The sequence below is a fragment of the Anser anser genome (genome assembly GCF_964211835.1).
Source record: "Anser anser genome assembly, chromosome: 16".
Lineage (NCBI taxonomy): Eukaryota > Metazoa > Chordata > Aves > Anseriformes > Anatidae > Anser > Anser anser.
The window spans coordinates 421,667-440,791 of NC_139737.1; the positions used below are offsets into that span (position 1 = coordinate 421,667).

The 19,125-nt window shown below is 71.1% G+C and overlaps 1 protein-coding gene across 6 annotated transcripts in view; it reads right to left on the bottom strand.

Moving 5' to 3' along the window:
* Nucleotides 1-19,052, bottom strand: part of SLC12A5 (solute carrier family 12 member 5) — a 30,163-nt gene extending 11,111 nt beyond the window's left edge. For 3 of the 6 annotated variants that reach the window (XM_083801946.1, XM_083801945.1, XM_083801947.1), the window contains exons 1-11: nt 13,525-13,724; nt 6,643-6,737; nt 6,154-6,285; nt 5,706-5,852; nt 5,217-5,271; nt 4,223-4,353; nt 3,805-4,046; nt 3,522-3,733; nt 1,839-2,006; nt 894-992; nt 635-692 (exon numbers count right to left, since the gene is read on the bottom strand). In XM_083801946.1, the coding sequence (XP_083658072.1) occupies nt 635-692; nt 894-992; nt 1,839-2,006; nt 3,522-3,733; nt 3,805-4,046; nt 4,223-4,353; nt 5,217-5,271; nt 5,706-5,852; nt 6,154-6,285; nt 6,643-6,737; nt 13,525-13,576 (1,391 nt within the window). In that variant the 5' untranslated portion in view covers nt 13,577-13,724. Of the gene's footprint in view, nt 1-634; nt 693-893; nt 993-1,838; nt 2,007-3,521; nt 3,734-3,804; nt 4,047-4,222; nt 4,354-5,216; nt 5,272-5,705; nt 5,853-6,153; nt 6,286-6,642; nt 6,738-13,524; nt 13,725-18,897 lie in introns of those variants that run through there. The other 3 variants (XM_083801944.1, XM_083801942.1, XM_083801943.1) reach the window with 3 other exon arrangements.
* Nucleotides 19,053-19,125: the final 73 nt, after the last annotated feature.

Sequence of the window (19,125 nt, forward strand, 5' to 3'; positions counted from 1 at the left end):
GGCCGGGCCGGGCCGGGACAGGAGCGGAGAAGGGCCCTGCCCTGGCTGCTTCCTGTCGGGCACGAGCCAGGCAGTGGGGGCTCAGGTGGCTGGGGTCCATCCCAGCTCCTCGCCTGTGGCTGGGGGGGGAAGCCCAGGGGGATGTGGGACGGGGCCTTCCCATCCCCTCTGCCAGGAGGAGCCCAATTAAGGCTGCGTGCAGCTTGGATCCAGTTTGTGTTGGTGCTGGCGACCCAGAAGTGTCACCCACCACGCGCAGCGAGCTGGGCTGCCCTACATACACGCGCGTCGTGGCGCGGGCAGCGCTGCCTGTTGACAAACAAGTGTGCTGCACGCAGCCCGGGGCGGGAGGGACCGGCAGCAGGTGAGCAGCAAACCACGGGGGAAGAGGCACACGAGAGCTCCCAGAGCCTGTTACAAGCTTTGCACCCCCAAGAGCCTGCCCCAACACGGCACACAGCCTTAGTGCCCCCCCTTTGCGTACACTGTCCCCGCCAGTCCCACAATGCCACCGTGCCAGTCCCAGTCGTCCCAGTTGTGGCTCCCTGACAAGCCCCCCTGCAGCTGTCCCTGTCCCCAGCCTGTCCCTCCGGGCTTGCCCCACGCCTGCCCCGCACGGCCCGGGGACACTCACTTGTCGCGCAGGACGACACCCTCGATGCACGCCCCAAAGAGCACAACGGAGCTGATGTCTGCCGGGCAGTCAAGGAGAGCCTGGAAGATGCAGAGCCCCACACACCCGCCCCGCCTGTCCCCGGCCCCACACAACAACAGAACGGGCAGTGGGACCCATCTACCTTGCCAGACCCCAAACCAGAGCAGTCTCTGCCCTGCCGCCACAGCCTGCGGGGCCTCACCCATGACCCACGGCGCTGCCGAGCCCTGAAGGATACAGACCGCAGAGGTGGTGGCGATGGCCAGGATGGTGCCTGTGGGGATGGACTTCTGCGCGTCCCGCAGGTCTCCGGAGCGGTTGGAGCCAGCCATGATGCCTGGGGAGAGGGGAACGTGCCAGGGGTGGGGAGCTGCACCGCCGCACGTCCTGGCCAGCAGCACGGCCCGCACCGCGCACCGGCACAGCAGGACTCCCGCTCGGCGGCGTGCCGGGGCATGGCGCGGGCACACGGCTGCACCGGAGCAGGCTCCCCACGTCCCACCAGCACTTTCCCACCTGACCCGCGGTCTGAGGCCACTGAAGCATTAGGCACAAAACCCACTTATGTGACTTGTCTCATTAGCCCTTAATTAGCTCAAGCAGGGGAGTTAGTGGCAGTGGCTGCAGGGAAAGGGTCTTGCCACGGCTGGGCCAAGGCCGGTGCCAGCGGGTCCAGCGCGGCCCCACGGATGCGTCCCCACAGCCTGGCTGCTGCTGCCGCGTGTGGAGCGGGATCCCGCAGCGGGGATGCAGCTACCTGTGGCTCAGCCTGCATTATTGATGTGACACAAATCCATGAAAAATCACACCATGCCAGCAAGTGAGCGCCAGGCGGGAGTGCACCAGGGGCCGTGCGTGGAGCAGTGTCGCAGGGCCATCAGACCCCAGCACTGCTGGGCCCTTCCAGTAAGTGCGGTGCCAGGACAGCCTGCGGGGCGTCCCACCGGGCTCTGCAGCAGGACTGGGGCAGGGGAGGGCTCCTCCTCCCCCGGGAGCTATAAATACCGGCGCCACGGGTACGTCAGCACGGCGGAGCGAGGCACCCGGCTCTGGAGCTGCGTGGGAGGACGGGCTGTGATCCACCCCCGCGCCGGCACGGGGGCCGCGGTAGCGGGCGGCACACATGGGGCTCTGCAGGAGCAGGCACAGCGGCACGTGCGAGCGGGGAGCCGGCGGCACCCACCTGTGACCGAGGGGAAGTAGATGCCCACGAGCAGGGTGAAGTAGGAGGTCATGTCACTGAAGACGTAGGGCTGGTCCATGTCCACTGGCGTGTCAGGGGGGCTCACGGAGGGCAGCCCCCGCTTCTCCACGATCACACCCTTGGTCAGGTAGGAGCTCCAGAGGTTCTCTGTGAGGAGGCACAACCAGCGCAGCCAGGGTGAGGACGTGGCTGGAGAGCTGCCCGTGCATGCGGCTGCATCCTCGAGCGCTGCGCCCAGAAGGGACAGAGCACGGGGGTGCCCAGCAGCACGTCCCCTGCCCAGCCTCGCCAAGCACAGCCGCAGCCAGGGCTGCTGGTGTCCGGCCGGTGGGGGATGGCACGTGCCCAGCCTCCGATGGATTTCAGCAACACCTGGGCCACGGGGACACTGCCGGCAGCACGAACGGGCGACCAGAGCAGGTATGTCCTGCTGCTGGCAGCGTCCCTGCAAGATACTGGAGCAGCTGACATGGGATTCCAGTAGCAAATAATTAAGAGGGTAATATAATTAATGCTGATCAACATAGCTTTAAGGAAAGTGGATCGTGTCAAAGCAACTTGATAGTGTTTTTGATGGGATTATGAGTGTGGGGCTGATGTAACAGGCTTAGTGTCCCTGCGTGTGCTGCCTTGGCCACAGATTGCGGCGAGAAACTGGAGCAGCAGAAAGCAGCCAGCACCGTGGGCACGGCTGGGCAGGGGCTGGCTGCCCTCACTGCAGCGTCGTGCTGGGGCTGCCCCGTGGGGTCTGTGCAGGTGCTGCAAGGACCAGCCCGAAGCACCTGGCACTGCACATCCCTCCCCAGGAGCGAGACGTCCCCTGACCGCCCCCAGGTGACAGACGGGTCTGGCAGCCCCCGCTGAGGCACAGCCCTTGCCGGCTGCCACCGCAGCCCGTCCTCACGTGAAAGGCACATTTCTCCCCGCAAGGAGGGACCCAGAGCCTAGGGCACAGCCTGCCCCTGCACCTCCCAGTTCAGTTGCAGCAGCAGAGGCCACCAGCAGCCTCCTGAACACTCAGCAAATACACTGCACCAGGTCCCCTCGCTGTGGCCCAGCAGCCGCAGCCCCCAGGGCTGCAGCTCTGACAGCCCAACACCCTGACCGTGGCGAGGAGCACCGTCCTCCAGCACCCGGCTGAGGAGCATGAGCACCTGGGAAATGCACCAGCAGCTCCAGAAAAACAGGTCAAAAGTGGCTCCTCCCAGCGCATTCACGAGGTTTTCTGTGCCCTGGCCGCCCTCCAGGCCCGGCTGCAGAGCAGCTCCTGCTCCCCAGCGCGTGTGCTCCAGCAGCAGCAGCACCGTACCCCCAAGGGGCAATCACTCCTCACTAAACCTTGGGTCAATATCAGGCCTTCCAAAGGCAAAGAGAAAACAAAGGGAGGATTTATTCGTCCCCAGCCTTTCAGTGTCATTCAGAACTGTCAGGCTCACACTCACTGCTCAGAGCACCTGGCTTGGTTCTGCGCTGCAGCCGTTCGCACCGCTGGCACGGCCGCACCTCAGGGCAAGAGCATCCCCACGGCAGGGCTCGCTCGCACTGCCCGCCACCTCCTAGGCCAGGGCTGGCTTTCTGCTCCATGCAGCTGCCCAGGGGGCAGCCACCCACACACTCGATGCCCGCCCTCTGCCCGCGCCCCCGTCCCCGCTGTGCACTCACCTTGGATGAGGCCGCTGGCAGCACCAGGGATGCCCTCGATCTCGGTCACGTTGTTCATGGTGAAATACTCGTCGCAGGTGGCATTGAGAAAGCGGGAGGTGCAGAAGAGCTCCCAGAGCTTGGAGCCCACCGTCTCGTTGCCCTCCACCACCACCTTGGTGCAGAGGTCGAATCCGTGGCGCGAGAGGGTCCTGTTGCCCAGCAGGCAGATCCTGGGGGGCGGCGGGTGCTCAGCAGCGTGCCGCCAGCCTGGCCCCGCCGCCCCACAGGACACCATACTCACGGGAAGCTCGGTGGGTCGAAGGCTGACTTAATGACACCGGCATAGATGGCAAGGATGGAGAGGATGACGCAGCCCAGGAAGACCAGGGCAAACTTGTTGACGTACTTGACACCCACGAACACCACGGTGGCCATGCAGGTCAGGACGCAGGTGCCATAGACGCGCATGTTGTTGAGCATCGCCGCCGCCTCCCCGCTGGCATCCTCGGCCTTGAAGATGGCCATGGGTGGGAAGATGTAGGCCTGAAGGAAAGACGTGGCATCACTGCCAGGCGAAGGGCCCCACGGGGGGCCTGGGGAGCACCCCTGGGCCCCCCACATGGACACACTGCCCAGCAGCATGGGCAGGCAAGGGCAGAGCCACACTGCCAGGGCACGAACCCGCAGCACTGCGTGGTGGGAAGGACCACGGCACTCACCAGAAGGATTTCAATGGTGCCTAGGATGTACATGGCGCCGGCAAAGGTGGTGCCCAGGTAGAAGCAGAGCCCCACGGCCCCACCGAACTCGGGTCCCAGGGAGCGTGAGATCATGTAATAGGAGCCGCCCGCTGCCGGAGAGAGCGAAGGTTGGCCCCGGCCAGACCCTGACGTGCAGTCCCAGCTCGGCCAGGGTCCCAGAGGGCAGGATGGGGCCTGAGTATCCCCAGGACACCGTTCCAGCAGGGAGCAGCTCAGCTGTCCTAAGCCCTGGCACGGCCAGACTGGCAGAGCCGTTCCTGGCAGCCCGGCAGCTGGGCGCGACAGCCATGGGGACACCTGTCCCCTGCAAAGCCACACAGGCGCTGGAGCCCCAGGGACACGGGCCATGCCCTGCTCCATCCTCCCAGAGGAGCCCTTACAGCTGGGCAGCAGGGATCGATGGCCCCGCCGCGGCGGCAGGATGATAAATAGCTTTAATTACACCCTGCCAGCACCGTGCTGAGCCCCGCGGAGCAGCAGGGCATGTGCAGCTCGCCTGCTCCTGGCTCTGTGCAGCCGAGCAGACGCACAGGGAAGCAGCCCCGAGCACCACCTCTCCCGGACGCGGGTCCCCCGCACCCCGGCACCCTGGCACCCATCCTCCTCCCGTTGCTCGCCCGGGCTCTGCTCGGGGAAGCGGCTCCCCCGCGGCCGCTGCAGTCTGGCAGAGGAGGAGCCGCGTCTGACGGCTCCCGCTGCCATCTGCACCTCGCAGCTCTGGGGACGGGGCGGAGGCTCCAGCTCTGCGCTCCCCCCCCCCCCCCCCCCCGGGGAACCCGCATGGGGCTGGTGGCAGAGGGTCGGGGCCACCAGTGGCAGCTGCCGTCCGGTGCAGGTGTGTGGCATGGGGAAGCCCCAGAGCTCGGCTGGGCACATCTGGGACCAGAGGACCCGGCAGGCGCCCGCCCCAGGAGGGAGCCGTGGGTATGCACAGACAGGGCCTTTGCTCTACCTGGCACCACGCCGTTGGTGGCAATCGCACTCATGGAAATGGCTGTCAGCATCGTCTGCAGGAGGAAACACAGTGTCAGCACCGGGCAGAGCTCCCTCCTTGCTCAGGCAGGGGATGGGGAAGCGGAACAGGAGAGCAGGGCCCCAGAGCAGTCTCTGCGGGCAGAGATGACGGGTGCTTTCCCGGCAGGGCGGCTGGCTGCAACAGGGCACGCAGGTCCCAGGGCAGTGGGCACTGCTGCCACATCCCACCCACGCTGCAGGTGCAATCTGGGTCATGATTCGAACACCGTTCTGCTTCCAATTCCGCTGGGAAGCCGGGCGGTTTCTCCTTGCTAAGTGGGGCAGGAGCACCGGCTGAGCAGGCAGCAAGCGCTGCCACGAGCACTGCTGCTCCCGGGGAGCCTGGCTGCCGGGGGGACAGACACCCCTGGCCCAGAGGGAGTGCCCGGGGTGAGACTGAGGGGCAGGAGCCGTGGGGAGCACTCACGCAGGAGCAGCAGAGGAAGACCATGCAGAAGGACTCCATGATGCCGGCAATCCCCACCACCCAGGTGAGGCGCAGGAACAGGATGACCCCGAAGATGTTCTGGAGACAGGGCAGGTAGACGCCCATGAAGGTGCCCATCCGTGGAGCCTGTGGAGGAAGCAGGGAGCAGTCAGGGCTCAGCGGGCAGCACCCATGCATGCACGCTGCTGCAGGCAAGAGGAGCACAGGACAACGTGGCTGCGAGCATCTGCACTGCATGGCTGGGCAAGAGCCACCAAGGGAGCGAGGGGTCCTACTCCTGCACAGCCCTTTATGGCGACTGGAGTGACAGGGACGCTGGGGTGGCAGCGCCTGCAGGGGTCAAGGGACCTGGCATCCCAGGGGTGGGCTGCAGCCCAGGATTGCAGAGGCCAGGAGAAAGGGGCAGCGACAGCCCCGTGCACCTCACCTGAACCGGCTTCTTCTTGCCCCCGTCATTGTTCTCGGCCTCCTCGTGCTCCCGGCTGCCCTGCGGCAGGTTGGTGTAGTTGGCCAGCCCGCTCAGCAGGGACGAGACCATCGGGCTGGTGTCCATCTCCTCCTGCAGAGAGCAGTGTCCGGTGAGGTGAAGGCAGTCCCAGGGTCCCACGCCACCCAGAGCCCTGCCCCGCTCTGCACGCCCGGTGCACCTCAGCAGTGGAGCTGCGATCCCCGTGGCACCCGGCCCCCCACCGGCTGCAGGCCGCGCGCTGCCCTGGGGCATGGTGCTGGTCACATCAGGCCAGTCATGCCGTGGGCAAGGTGTCTCCTGAGGGCTGGGCTGCATCACCCCCGCCCCAGGGGGTGCTGCCCTGCAGCAGGGGGACCCTTCCCAGGTGCTCTGCGGCATCACGGTGCCCACAGCCCCCTCCCCAGGTCCCATCCATCTGGTCCTGCCCTGGCTGCCCGCTCGCCCTACCTCGAAGAGGGCCATGTTCTTGCCATCGTATTCTTTGCCCTTCTCCAGGTCTGTGCTGTTGATGAAGGGACTGCTCTCCTTGGGATTGCCATCGCCTACAAAGACAGAACGTGGGGGTGAGCCGGTGGTGCCCAGTCTCAGCACAGTCCCTGGAGAAGCTGCCGGCCCCAGAGCTGCGTGGCCCTGACCATCTGGGCTCACTGGAGCGCATCCACACAGTGCCAGCGCCGGGCAAAGCGACTGGTGTGGATCCAGGGGGAACCGGGCTGCTCGGCCCTCCTGCAGGACGGGCCCAGCAGCAATAACTCACTGGCCCTGCTCCCCGATACGCACCACAAGAGCTGGGTGCCGCAGCTGCAAGGTGAGGTGGGGATGCAGCCGGTGGGGCCAGCACCGGGGGCAGCCCCTGCGGCTCTGCCCGGGGCAGTGGAGCCGCCTGGAGCCTGCAGAGCTGCTGCTCTGCTGGGAAAGGGCTGCCGCTGCTCGCTGCATTAATGACCTCGCGCAGAAGACACCCAGAGTCAGGCTTAATAGCAAAGAAAGCAGCAGAGAGCTGCAGAGCAGCAGAAATAAATCAGGCTGGAAATAAAGCGGCAGCTAGCATGGATGCCGTTTGAGTGGCGCATTTCTCTGAGCCGAGCTGGAGCCACTGAACAGCGAAGAGAGAGGGGCTGGGGCTGGAGAGGCAGCGCATGGGGCAGCCGAGCGAGGAAATGTCCCTAAGCCAAAGAACCCAGCACTCGGTGGAGCAGCCTGGTGTTACAGCACCCGCGGCGCTGCCTGCCCCGTACTGCGCCACGGGACAGGGTCACTGAGCTGCTTGGTGTGCCTGGGCCGGGCAAGAGCTGTGCCCTCCGCTGGCAACGCAGGCACCCACCGTCGGCACCGGCAGCCCCAGGACAGACCCGCACGTGTTTAGAGCAGACCAGTCCTTTGAAGACTGTTTGCCTCCAGACAGTTGACTCATTTTGGGGATCTGTGGAGCTGGTTCGCCTGCGCGCGGTCGTGATTCATCACCTGCAACTGCTCCTGGCCGGCTGGGAGGCGAAACCGCCGGCGCTGCAGGTGATGCCGAGCCGCGCGCTCCCGCTGGTCCCCGCGCTCCGGTGCGGAGCTGGGACGGCGGCGCCCACGGCAGGGCCGGAGCCCACGGGCTCCTCCCGCGGGTCCCTCCCGGTCCCACGCCGCAGAGGAGGGAGGGAAGCAGCCGCGGGCGGCCCCCGCCCGGTGTCCGAGCACGAGGGGCTGTCGGCGCGGGGCAGCGCGCTCCTTTCTGGGCCGGTTTTGCCAAAAGCACCGAGCGAAGTGCCCGTTACGTAACAGCCGCGTGCAGAGGCAGCCAGCCGCCCAGCTCCCCGCTGCTGAAACCCACGGGCTCTGGGGAGCGTGCAGAGAAGAGAAAATTGCCAGGCGAACAGGGATGCTGCCGGGCCGGCCCTGGGGCCCCCATCCCCAAGTGAGGGGCACGGAGGGTGCAGGGCCAGGGGCTGTCCGAGCCCCCCCCCCCCACGCAGCCCCACGCAGCCCCGCTCCCACGGCCGGGTCCGGGCGGCTGCCAGGGGACAGCGGGGGGCAGCCGGGGCGGGGGTGGCCCAGGGTCCGGGCAGCCCAGGCAGGCCCCAGGACCCCCCCGGGAGCGCGGAGCCCACGGGGCCCTGCCTGGCCGCCCGCTACCCAGCCGACGACATCACCGTGCTGGTTTCCATGGCAACAGCGAGCCACGGCCGCCTCGGCTCCCGCTCTTATGTAACGCGCAGCCGGCCGGACGCCGGCCCCGCACGGCACCCCGGCACCCGGCACCGCGCCCCGTCCCTCGGCACCCCCCGAGCGCGTTGACCGGGCCCCGCGGCCCCAAACCGCCCCGGCCCCATGGGACCAACACCGACCAGCTCCACGTGGCGGAGCCCAGCCGCACCACGGGGTGCCCAGGCCGCTGCACTGCCCTGACCTGCCGGCACCACCGCAGCACCCCAAAACCTCGCTCACGGCCCCCCCGCACCGTGGCCCCTGCCCGGGATACCAGCGACACCAGAGCAGGGACCTGAGCCCCGGCTCTGGGGACCAGGCTCCTGCCGCCCCTCGCACCCACTGCTGCCAGCACCCAGGGTCCCCTGGGTGGGCAATGCCCCACAGCCCCCACAGCCCAGAGCCACCGCTGGCGGCACCGGAGGGACCGTGGCCCCACGCTGGCTCCAGCCAGGCTGCTGGGGCTGGCCCGGGGCACAGGAGCCCCTTGCCTGGTGGTGCCACCGGGAGGACCAGCGCTGGGAGAGGCCCCAGGGTGGCGCGAGGTGGGGGGGCCTGGGGACGCACCCAGCACAGCTCCGGTGTCCCCAGAGCACGGCTGGGTCCCCCCGGCCCCGCAGACTAGAAGGAGTTAAGTGCCACAGCGGCGGGGTCCCAGGTGACGGATGCGCTCCCCGCTCCTGCTGGAGACCATTTTGCCGCAGAGGGGCTGGTGCAGCCGCTCCCCAGCAGCTGTCAGAGGATTTGTGGGCTGCGCAGAGCCGGGCAGGGGCACCGCAGCCTGTCCCGGGCACGGCCGCCCACCCCTCACCACCACCGCTGCAACCAGTCCTTCCCGTGGCGCTGAGGGTTAACAGCTCCCGGCCGCGGGCCGCCAGGTGCCCCCGGTGCCCGTGGGCCTGCCGTGGCCCCATCGCCCCAGCACAGCCTGGGGACGAGCGGCACCGGGCAGCAGCAGGGCCGGGCAGCCAGGCTGCGGGCTGGCGGCTCCAGCGGAGCAGAGCTGAGCCGTGCCAGGCTTCGATCCCGGCGTTGAGCCGCCCCCCTCCCCAGGGATCACTCAACATGAATCGGCCTTTTAATTTGCTGCGGCGGCTGGAAGGGCTCGCGGCTGGATTGCTGGCAGGGAACCACAGCCCCGGCGTGGCTATCACGTAATCCTGCTTGTGGCAGGGGTTACCACTGGCCCTGCATGCCTGGGACATCCCAAACCCGGCCCCGCTGCCTGCAGCGGACCCTGCGGCCATGGGACCATCCCTGTGCACCCACGGCCACCCCCTGGGGCAGCGCTCAGGCAGGGCTGTAGCCCCAACCATAATTTATCTCATGGCTTTTTACTCAGCCCTAAATTGCGTTGGGAAGCATCATGTCCCTTATCCCAAATCCTCCCTAATCGTTTTACATGGCGCAGTCACTGAGCACTAACAGGGGGTGGGGGGAGCCCAGGCAGCCAACCCCCCAGGGCTAATTAACCAGAGCTGCTGCCAGGACTGTAGCCAGCCTGTCCCTCCTGCGGCACCCTGCAAGGGCCAGTTGGACTCCCTCACAGCCAGCGGGCACGGCGAGCCCTGCCTGGTGGCACCAGTGGGTGCAGCCCCTAGCTGGGTGGGAGCAGAGGGCGAGGGGGGTTGCTGCGGGGGCAGCCCCGGCCCCACGCTCCCTCCTGTGCCCAGGTTTGTGCTCCTGCCGCAGGCAGCACCCGGGCCCCGGCTGGATGCTGGCACCCCCAGCCCAGGCCTGGCCGCCGTCTCCTCCCGCACTGCCCCTCCGCAGGGCTGGGCACCGGCCAGGCACCGGGCAGCACTGCCAGGCCCTGCGCCGAGCTCCGCAGGAGGCACCTCGAGCCCGGTGCTCGGCACAGCTCCGGGAGGCTCCGGCCAGGTCCCAGCCCCAGAAGCAGAAGCAGGAGCCGGGCAGGAGCAGGGCGGTGCCTGCCTGCTTTGCTCAAGGTGCCCAGGCCGTGGGGCTGCCCCCCCCAGGAGCACAGGGCACCTTGACTTTTGCCGGAGCATTCGCTGGCGGTGGCTGGCAGCAGCCTCCTCCAGCTCCCTGGGACTCTGCCCAGGGCTGTCTGCAAGGAGCAGCCCCGGGGTCACGCCAGCACTTCTGTGCTACCCTGCGGGCTGGCAAGCACATGGGCAAGCACGTGTCCCCCAGCTGATGGCCCCAGCTGCTGCCATTTCGCAGAAGATCCTGGCCGGGGGTGGCCACAGCACTGTTCTGTCACCCTCTGGCCACCCAGGGGACTCGGCCGCATGCGCGCTGGTCCTGGCACTGGCCTGCAGGCCTAGGGGTGCCTTAAGGCAGGTGGGGAAGGCCAAGGGGCCCTGCCAGTGGCTGGCAGCTCTGCACAGGGCTGCAGCCTGTTTGCTCCCACCCAGGCTCTCTTCTCCCCCATGTGAGGGTATCTGCCGGTGGCACCAGCATGGGAGAACCCCTGGGGACAGGGAGCCCCCATGTCCCCTGCCGAGGCAGAGACCACCCTGCCCGGCAGCAGCACAGGCAGCTGGCGCGGCACTGGCAGTGCACTGAGCGGCGCTGGGCCCAGCTGCAGCACGGCAGGGGGTGTGATGCGCCCCCCGTCCCAGCTGCACGTTACCCTTCCAGCGGCCAGCACACTGAGCAGCCTTTTGGGCTGGATTCTTCCACTGCCTGACCCATATTGGACCAACTGCTACTTCAGACCTACCCTCTTCCTTCCTAAACCTGGGATTATCCTCTCTTTGATCAGCCGGCCCTGCAGGCTCAGGATTTCCAGCACAGGCGCTTTGGCTGGCTGCATTTAAACAGCTTCCCAGATTCTCCGGTAGCCTGAGCCCTGCCACGAATGGCCGCGGACTGAAGCTACAGCAAAGCTTCCCCACCCTGGGTCTCCTCTCCCCAGACAGTCAGGTGCCTCCAGAGCAGAGGAGGCTTTCCAGAGCAGAGTGTGCCTTCCACACGCAGAGCAGAGCAGAGCAGTGCACGCAGCCAGCCCGGACACTGCAGGCAGCAGCCCTGCCCACTCCCCTGCTCCCCATCCCCTCCACAGGGTCTGCTACTGGCCCCGCTCTCGCTGGGCTGGCAGCACTGGAGCCCTTCCAGCCCTTGTCATGAAGAGCTCGCTCAGGCTGTCCAGAGCAGGGACCTGCAGAGGGGCTGCTGCGTGGCCTTTTTCTCAGAAAGGGCATAAGGGGGGACCCAGGGCTTCTTCAGCAGCTCCTCTGCTGGTCTCAGCAAGTCACTGGCAGGTCAGCAGCTGCTGCAGGCCCGCGAGAGTGGGGGTGTCTCTGCTGGCCAGGCATCAGCTCTGCCGCCCCCCAGCTAGGGTGTCCACCATCCCCACCAGACAGACCCTGAGCATGGAGATCTGCGAGACCCCTGGAAGGGTGCAGGAGAGTCACAGCCCCCCGCAGCAGCCTCCAGGGTATCCTCTGCCCCCGGCACAGGTGCATAGGGGAGCCCTGCAGTGCCTCTCCCCTGCACCCTCCTCTGCTCCCCAGCCCCACGGAGCCTCCTCCAGCCCTGCATCCGCAGCCCCACAAGGCAGCAGCTAGCCAGGCCCAGCTCCAGGGACAGTCTGCACTATCCATCTGTAGCGGCACTGTGTCCAGCCTCTCTGCCAGACCCCAGGAATGCAGCCTGTGAGCAGCACGGCAGGAATGCCTGCCTCCACGCATCCCAGCATTGCTACGATGGAGACGTAATGGGCAGCATAGATCCTGGTGCTGCAAAGGGCAGAGGGTTGGAGCCGAGGAAGGCTTTGGCCAGGGGGTCAGCGTGGCTCCCCCCACCTGGGCAAGGTGACCCCAGAAGGTTCCTGCCAGCCCTGACCTTGAGCGGAGCCACGAATAAACAAGCAACTACACAGAGTCAGGCCGTGGGGCAGACCGCACGCCAAAAGCGTTGCGCGTTGCTCTGCCCAGAGCCCCGCTGCAGGCAGCCGGGGACTTGCGCTGCAGGTGCCCGACCTGGCTGCCCCCCGCAGCCCTCCTGGCCGCGGCTCTCAACAGACCCCGAGGGGACCCGGCGGGAGTGGCGCCGGGGGTCAGGGAGGCACCGCAGGGCCCCCGCGCACGTCACCGCATTCGCCCGGGTGCAGCCGGCTCCCGCGCCTGGCACAGACACCCGCAAAGGAGGACGCAGCCCCGCTCCTGCTGCCGGGCGCCGGGGGCCGGACACGTCCCCGCGGGGCCGGGGACCCCCCGCCGCAGCTCGGCCTCGGCGGGGGCCGGGGGGCTCTGGGGCCGAAGCGCGGCGGTGGCGCAGCGAACGCCAGGGCCCGGCGGCCCCGGGGGGCTGCGGCCCCGGCCCCTCTCCCGCGGCGGCCCTGCCCGCCTGCACTGCGCCGGGGCTGCGGCGGGCTCGGCCGGGCCGGGCGGCCCCGCGCGGAGCTTCAGCACCGCGGACAGCGGCGGGGCCCCGGGCGGCACCGGGCGGCGGAGACCGCGGGGGGGCAGCGGGGCTGGGGGCGGCGGGGGCCGGGGGCGGCACTAGGGAGGGCTGGGGGGCGGCAGCCGGGGCGGGGGGGCGGCCGGGGGTGGGCAGGGGTGGGGGGCGGCAGCGGGACCGGGGGACGGGGAGGGAGGGCCGGGGGCGGCGGCGGGGAGGGCCGGGGGCGGCAGCCGGAGCGGGGCCGTCGCAGGGGTCCCTGCGGCCGCACGGCCCGAGCGGACCGGGGCAGTGCCGCCGGGGGCCGCCCGGGAGGGGGCAGCGGCCCCGGCCCCGGGAGGAGGCTCCGCGGCGAGCCCGGTCCGGCGCCGCCGCTCCCCGGGACTGCGGCAGCGGCGGGCGCGGGGCCGGGCGGCGGGCGGGCGGCGGGGGCGGCTCTGCGCGGGGGCGCCGCCGCGGGGAGCCACAGCCGCGATCGGCAGCGGGAGCCGGAGCGGGAGCGCCCGCAGCGCCCGCACCGCCCGCAGCCCCGCGCCGCCGGGCAGCGCCCGGACCCGCCGCCGCGGCGTCGTGGGACCCCGAACCGCCAGCCGCCGTCGCGGCCGGTGCCGCCGGTGCCCCCTCCCCTAGCCCCGCGGTGCCGCGCAGCGCCCGGCTCTGCCCGCGCCCCCGCCGCTGCGGCTCCGCCGAGCCCCCGCGGCGCCCGGTGCGGCCGCCCCAGCCCCGCTCTCGGCCGCTGCCGCCGGCCCCCGGGCAGCCCCTTACCTTGACTTGCCCCCCCATCGCCGTCCTCGCAGTCCGTCAGGTTATTCAGCATGGCGCCGCTGCCTGCCGCCTCGCTCGGGGGCTGCTACGGTCCTGCCGCGGGCGGCTGCGAGGGATTTGCTTCTTCCCAGGGGCCGGCGCCTCGCGCTGCAACAAGCCGCCTTCCCTCCGTGCCTTTCTCTTTCTCTCTGGCTGGATGTAGGAGGAGGCTGCAGTGCAGAGATGCCTCAATGCACAGACTCACACGCTCACTCACTCCCAGCAGCAGCGGCGGAGCCCAGCCTGACTACTCACTTCATCATGTATTCAGGAGGCATTATCCCCTGTCGGGTTTTTGGGGAGGGGAGCGGTGGCAGGCAGAGGCGAGGGAGGGGGAAGGAGCTGTAGCAGAGCCACACGCCACCTCCCCGGGCAGCGCTCTGCCTGGCTCAGCCAGGGCTGGGGGAGGAACCAGGGCACGCGGAGGCTGCGGGCCCCCCCCAGCTGGCGCAGCAGGACGGCCACCGCGCCCCTCCCTCGGCCCGGGGCGCTGCCCGGGGCCCCAGCACCCCAGTGCCGATGGAGACCGACACCTCCCGAGGGACACCGAGAGCTCCGGTCAGGGTGATCCTGGCCCCAGGCAGCCTCCAGCCGGGGGGCTCCAGCAGGGTCCGGGGCAGGGGCAGCGCCCGCAGGATGCCAGCACGGGGCTGAGCCCTCCCGGCCCTGCAGCACGAGCGGCCTGCGGCGACCTGCCGCACCCAGAGCAGTGCCAGCGTCTGGGTGCACGCCGGTGAAGGGGGATGGATGGCCAGGCAGGAGCAGGACTGGGGGCTGGCCGAGGCTGCAGCACTGATGCAGAGCGGGGAAAGCTGACCCTGAGGGACGCAGGCTGGGAGCGAGCCCACCTGGGGAGGGCTGTGGGGAGTGATGGAGTCCCCCCCTTTGCCAGGAATGCCCCGGCACAGACCTGCACAGAGCCTCCTCCCTTGGGCCCTCATTGCCACGGACACAGGGCTGGGGGCCCCCCGGGGCTGACCCCAGGCCAGCCTGGGGCCCTGGCGGGGTGACGGGGCTCAGCACAGTTTCAGGCTGGAGACAGGGACACTGCTCTGACCCCACAGATCAACTCACAGCCCCCCCTTCTTTCACCCCCTTAATCCAGGAGGATCCCAGAGCCGGAGCTGGCTGCAGCTCCCGGCATCTCCTCGGGAGCGGGCTGAGATCATGACAGCCCGCTGGCGTTAGTTACTTCTTGACGGCTGTAATTAATTGTTTACTTTTTCCTGGTACGGGGCCAGCTGCTCTGCAGCGCGGATGCTCCCAGGCCTCACCTTGCAGGGGTTGCTCTGTGGCCCCTCCCCAGCCCTGCCGGCTGCCCCCAGCCCCTGCCATGCTGCCAGGGCCAGGACCCCAGGGCCAGCGTCCCCAGGGAACCGGGGCCTCCAGCAGCGCTGCACCCCCAGCGCACTGGCCCAGCAGGGCGCACCCCAGCTCTGTGCACGCCAGCGCAGCCCCAGGGCTGCCCGCGGCCCAGGAGCACCCGACGGGGAGTGAAGCGGCTGCCCAGCCCCGGCCTTGCCACCTGTGGTCTTCTGCCAGGACCCCGCAGCGCAGGGCCGCGCCTGCCCAGCCACCGCAGCGCTGCCTTCACCGCCGTGTCCCTCGGCCTGAGCGGGAGCCAGCACTGAGCTGGGCTGGCCTGCGCCCAGGGATGGGGCAGCCCCGGGGCTGGCGGGACGCAGTGTGCAGAGCCCCAGCGCAAGGCCCGGGGGCTGCGCGAGGCCGGCCCCCCACGGCAGGTGCCGCGCACCAAGGTGGCCGTTTGGCGCAGGAGGCTGCAGTGCGTGGGCTCAGCACGAGGGATTTTCCTGCTAAAGCAGATGGGGGGGGGGGGAAGCAAGCACGTGAAAGACCACTAATCCCCTAATCCCTGGATTATGGCTCCATTTCAGGGGCTGGGATTTGCCAGCAGTGCGGGGGCTACAGCGTCAGCTGCGCTCGCTCAGCCCGTGCACAGGGTCCCACCGGCACAGGGCAGGGCCTGTGGTCGCACGGCGCGTGCCAGGGGCTCGGGGCCGACCGCAGCACGGCCCCAGCCTACCCCTGCTAGGCCCACGGCAGACCCCTTGGCCGTGGCCCCCACGGTGTGTGCTCCAACAAGCCTTGGTGTGGCCCAAGCACTGCCGGGCGGCCGGGACTGGGGCCGGCAGCAGGGCCGGGGCAGCACAAGGGCACGGGCAGGGGACCGGGGCCGGAGGGCGCCAGGTGGCTCTCTGCGGGCACACGGCCTGCCGTCAGCTGCAAGTGGCCCCTGCGCCCGGGCACACGCAGGCGCCTGGCACGGGGCCAGGCATGGCATCAGTGCCCCACTTACAGCAAGCTGCCGGGAGCGGCACGGGGAGGAATGTGCTGTGAGGCGGCCGCGGGTCCAGGCCGTGGGCTGGCACAGAGCAGCCGCCCCGCGCCCCACCCGTGCCCCTGCAGCCACCTCGCGCCGAGCCCGGGCTGAGCGAGGGCCCGGAGCTGGCACACGATGGCAGCCACAGCCAGGGCCCGTGGCACGGCCGCCCCACGTCCCCGGCAGCGCACTCCCAGCCCCACTGCGCCCAAGTGGGACACCCCAGGGCTCTGCTCTCCCCACGGCTGCGGGCTGGGGCAGGGGGGGCCCAGCCCCTCCCGGTGCCGGCTCTGCACAGAGCTGCCCCTCGCGCACACCCAGCTCTGCCCCCGCGTCTGCTGCCCCGAGAACGGGGACGCACGGGGCTGCGTGGTCTGGCCGGGGGCGCCGGGTCCTGCCCTGCTGCACCCCCAGCGCCCACCCAGGGGTCTCCGCAGCCGGACCCCGAGGGGCATCCCCGCGGCCGGGGTGCCACCGGGACCGGGGGGTGACCCCAGCCCCGCGGCGGGTCCGGGAGCACGGCCCCAACCGCCCCACCGGCATCGCGGGGAGCGAGCGGCGACGGCACCGGGGCCGGTTTCCATGGCAACGAGAGAGGCTGCTCAACCGGCGGGTTGCCATGGCGACTGCCACGGAGCGCGGCTGCCTCGGGGCACGGGGCGGGCCGGGGGGGGCTTCGCTCCGGGGATGCCCCGCTGCGGCCCCGGGCCCCCCCGCACCCCCCGGCCCAGCTCGGCCCCGCGCTGCCGCCCCACGGCCCGCACGGCGGGGGCGGCCCCGGGCCCAGCGGCACGGGGAGGGGCCCGGCCCCGTGTCCGACCCCGGGGTCCCTCCTCACGGGCGGCCCCGCCGCGAGGGTCCCGGTCCCGGCCCCGGCAGCCCCCGGCCCGCAGCCCGCGGCTGAGGGGGGAGCGGGTCTCCGGGAGCCCCCCCCCGGCCCTCCGCATCCCGGGGTTGCCACGGCAACCGGGCGGGCGGGGGAGGCGGCCCCCGGCCGCGCTCGGGGCTATTTCGGGAACGGCGGCGGGGCGGGGCCGGGCGGGGCGGGGCGGGGCCGGGCGGGGCGGGGCCTGGATCGACTTGGCCCCGCCCCCGCCCCCGCCCCGCCCCGCCCCGCCCCGCCCCGCCCCGCCGGTCCGGGCCGGCAGCGGCCCCTGGCGGAGAGCGCTGCGCTGGGCGACCCCCCCCGCACCGCACCGCCCCCCCGCACCGCACGGCCCCCCGGCCCCGCGCCGCTCCCCGAGACCCCCCGGACCCCGGCGCCGCACGGCCCCCCCGAGACCCCATGACCCCCCTGAGACTCCCTGGCCCCGCTCGGCCCCGCGCCCGCTGCTGACGCCGGCCGCAGCTGCACGCCCCGGCCCCGGTCCCGGGCTGCAGGAGCAAATCGCGCCCGGCCCCGCGCACGGTCCCGGTGCAGCCCTGCGGTAGCGGGGTCCCGGCCCCCCGCCGAGCAGCACCCGGGGCCGCAGCCCCCACGGCCGCGCAGGGCGCAGGGAGCAAACCACCCACCCCCGGCCGCCCCGTCGGGGCTCCCCCCGGCACGAGCGGGGTGGCCAGGCGCAGCCCCCGCCCGGACCGCCTCCGGTGCCGCCACGCAGCACCGCCAGCCACCGGACTGGACCCCCGGCCGGGACCTGCGCCGAGGTCTCCAGGCCGTGCCACGCCTGCTCCTCCGGTGCCAGGAAGGGCCAGGCAGTGCCCAAGGACCTGCCCAGGTCATTCCCAGCCCCGGTGCTGGGCAGCGGCACTGCCGGACACAGCCCCGTGCGGTGCCCCGGCCTCCCCTGCCTACCCATCCGCTCCCGGGGAGGGGGCTGCAGGGCCGGTCCTGGGCGGCTGCCGGCAGCACAAGGCCGCTCCGTGTCCTCTGCGAGGGCGCAAGGTCACAGCCCAGCCAGAAGGCAAGGGAGGCCCTGGGGGGATCACCGGTCCTGCACGCCCCCGCTGTGGCCCCTGCGCATCCCCACCCCGAGCTCACCGCTCTGCCCACCCTGCTCCCGCCGGGGGGGGGTCAGCCGCCAGCCAGCAGCTCCTGGTCACAGTTACAGCTCGGCACCAGCAGCTCTGCTCCTGCAGCCAGGCCCGTCTGTCCCGGGAGGCTGTGGGACAGAAAGCGGCCCCGCACCCAGGCTGCTGCCGGGACACGGGGCAAGAGGATGGAGCCCACCGTGGGGCACCGCCCGGCTGGGGCATCCCAGTGCCTGCCAGTCCGCTCGCCTGCACCCGCCGGTGCCCTTTGTCAAGGCCGCAAGGTCACAGCCCTGCGCTGCCCTCGGTCAGGTTTCTGGGATCGATACGGCTCTGGTGACAGCTCCGGTGACGGCGCAGCCCACGCCGTGTCCCTCGGGCACAGCGAGGCGGCAGCCAGGCTGGCCACAGCGCCAGCACCCACCCGGCAGCCCGGGCACTGGGGTGCTCGCGACCGGCCCGAGCCCCGCGCTCCTTCCCCCTGAGCCGGCCGGGGCTCCCCGTGGACGGGCAGTCTGTGCCGCCCGGCCCCAGCAGCGTCTGCCCCCGCGAGCTGCCCAGGGCCCCGGCTCCATCCCGCCGCACGCCCTGGCGCTGCCCGGCCCTCACGCCCGAAGCGGCCCCACGGATCCCCCAGGACGAGGATGGAGCCGGAGGGACCCCTGGGGGAGAGGCCGGAGGAGAGGGGTCCCGCCCCGGTTACCGAGCCGCACTCCGCGCTCCGAACCCCGCCGCCCCCAGCCCCGCAGCCCCGCTCCGCGCCCCGGCTGCCTCCCGGGGCCCGGCCGACCGCGGCCGCGACGCCTCCGCGCCCGGGGCTGCTGCTCGCGGTGCCCCGACGGCCCTGCCCCGCGGCCCCTGCCCGCGGCCCGCGCTCTGCGCGCAGCCCCCGCTCCTCCGGCTCTGCCCCACCGACCCCTCCCCACCGGCCCCTCCCCGCCAGACCCTGCCCACGGACCCTGCCCACGGACCCTGCCCACGGACCCCCTCCCCGCGGGCCGCGCCGCCGCCGCCGCGCTCACCTTTGCCGTCGCGGCCGGGCCGGCGGCCGCCCCCCGCCCCCCGGGCCGAGCCCCGGGCCGCCGCCGGGCCCTCGCGGGGCAGCGCGGTGACGGTGAAGCGCCGGCTCATGGCCCCGCCGCCACAAGTGGCTCCGGGCTCCGGCTGCCGCGGGAGCGCGGCCGCCGCCGGGCGCTGACCGGGGTCCTAGTGCCCGCGGCACCGCCCGCCGCGCCGCCCCGCCCGGCTCG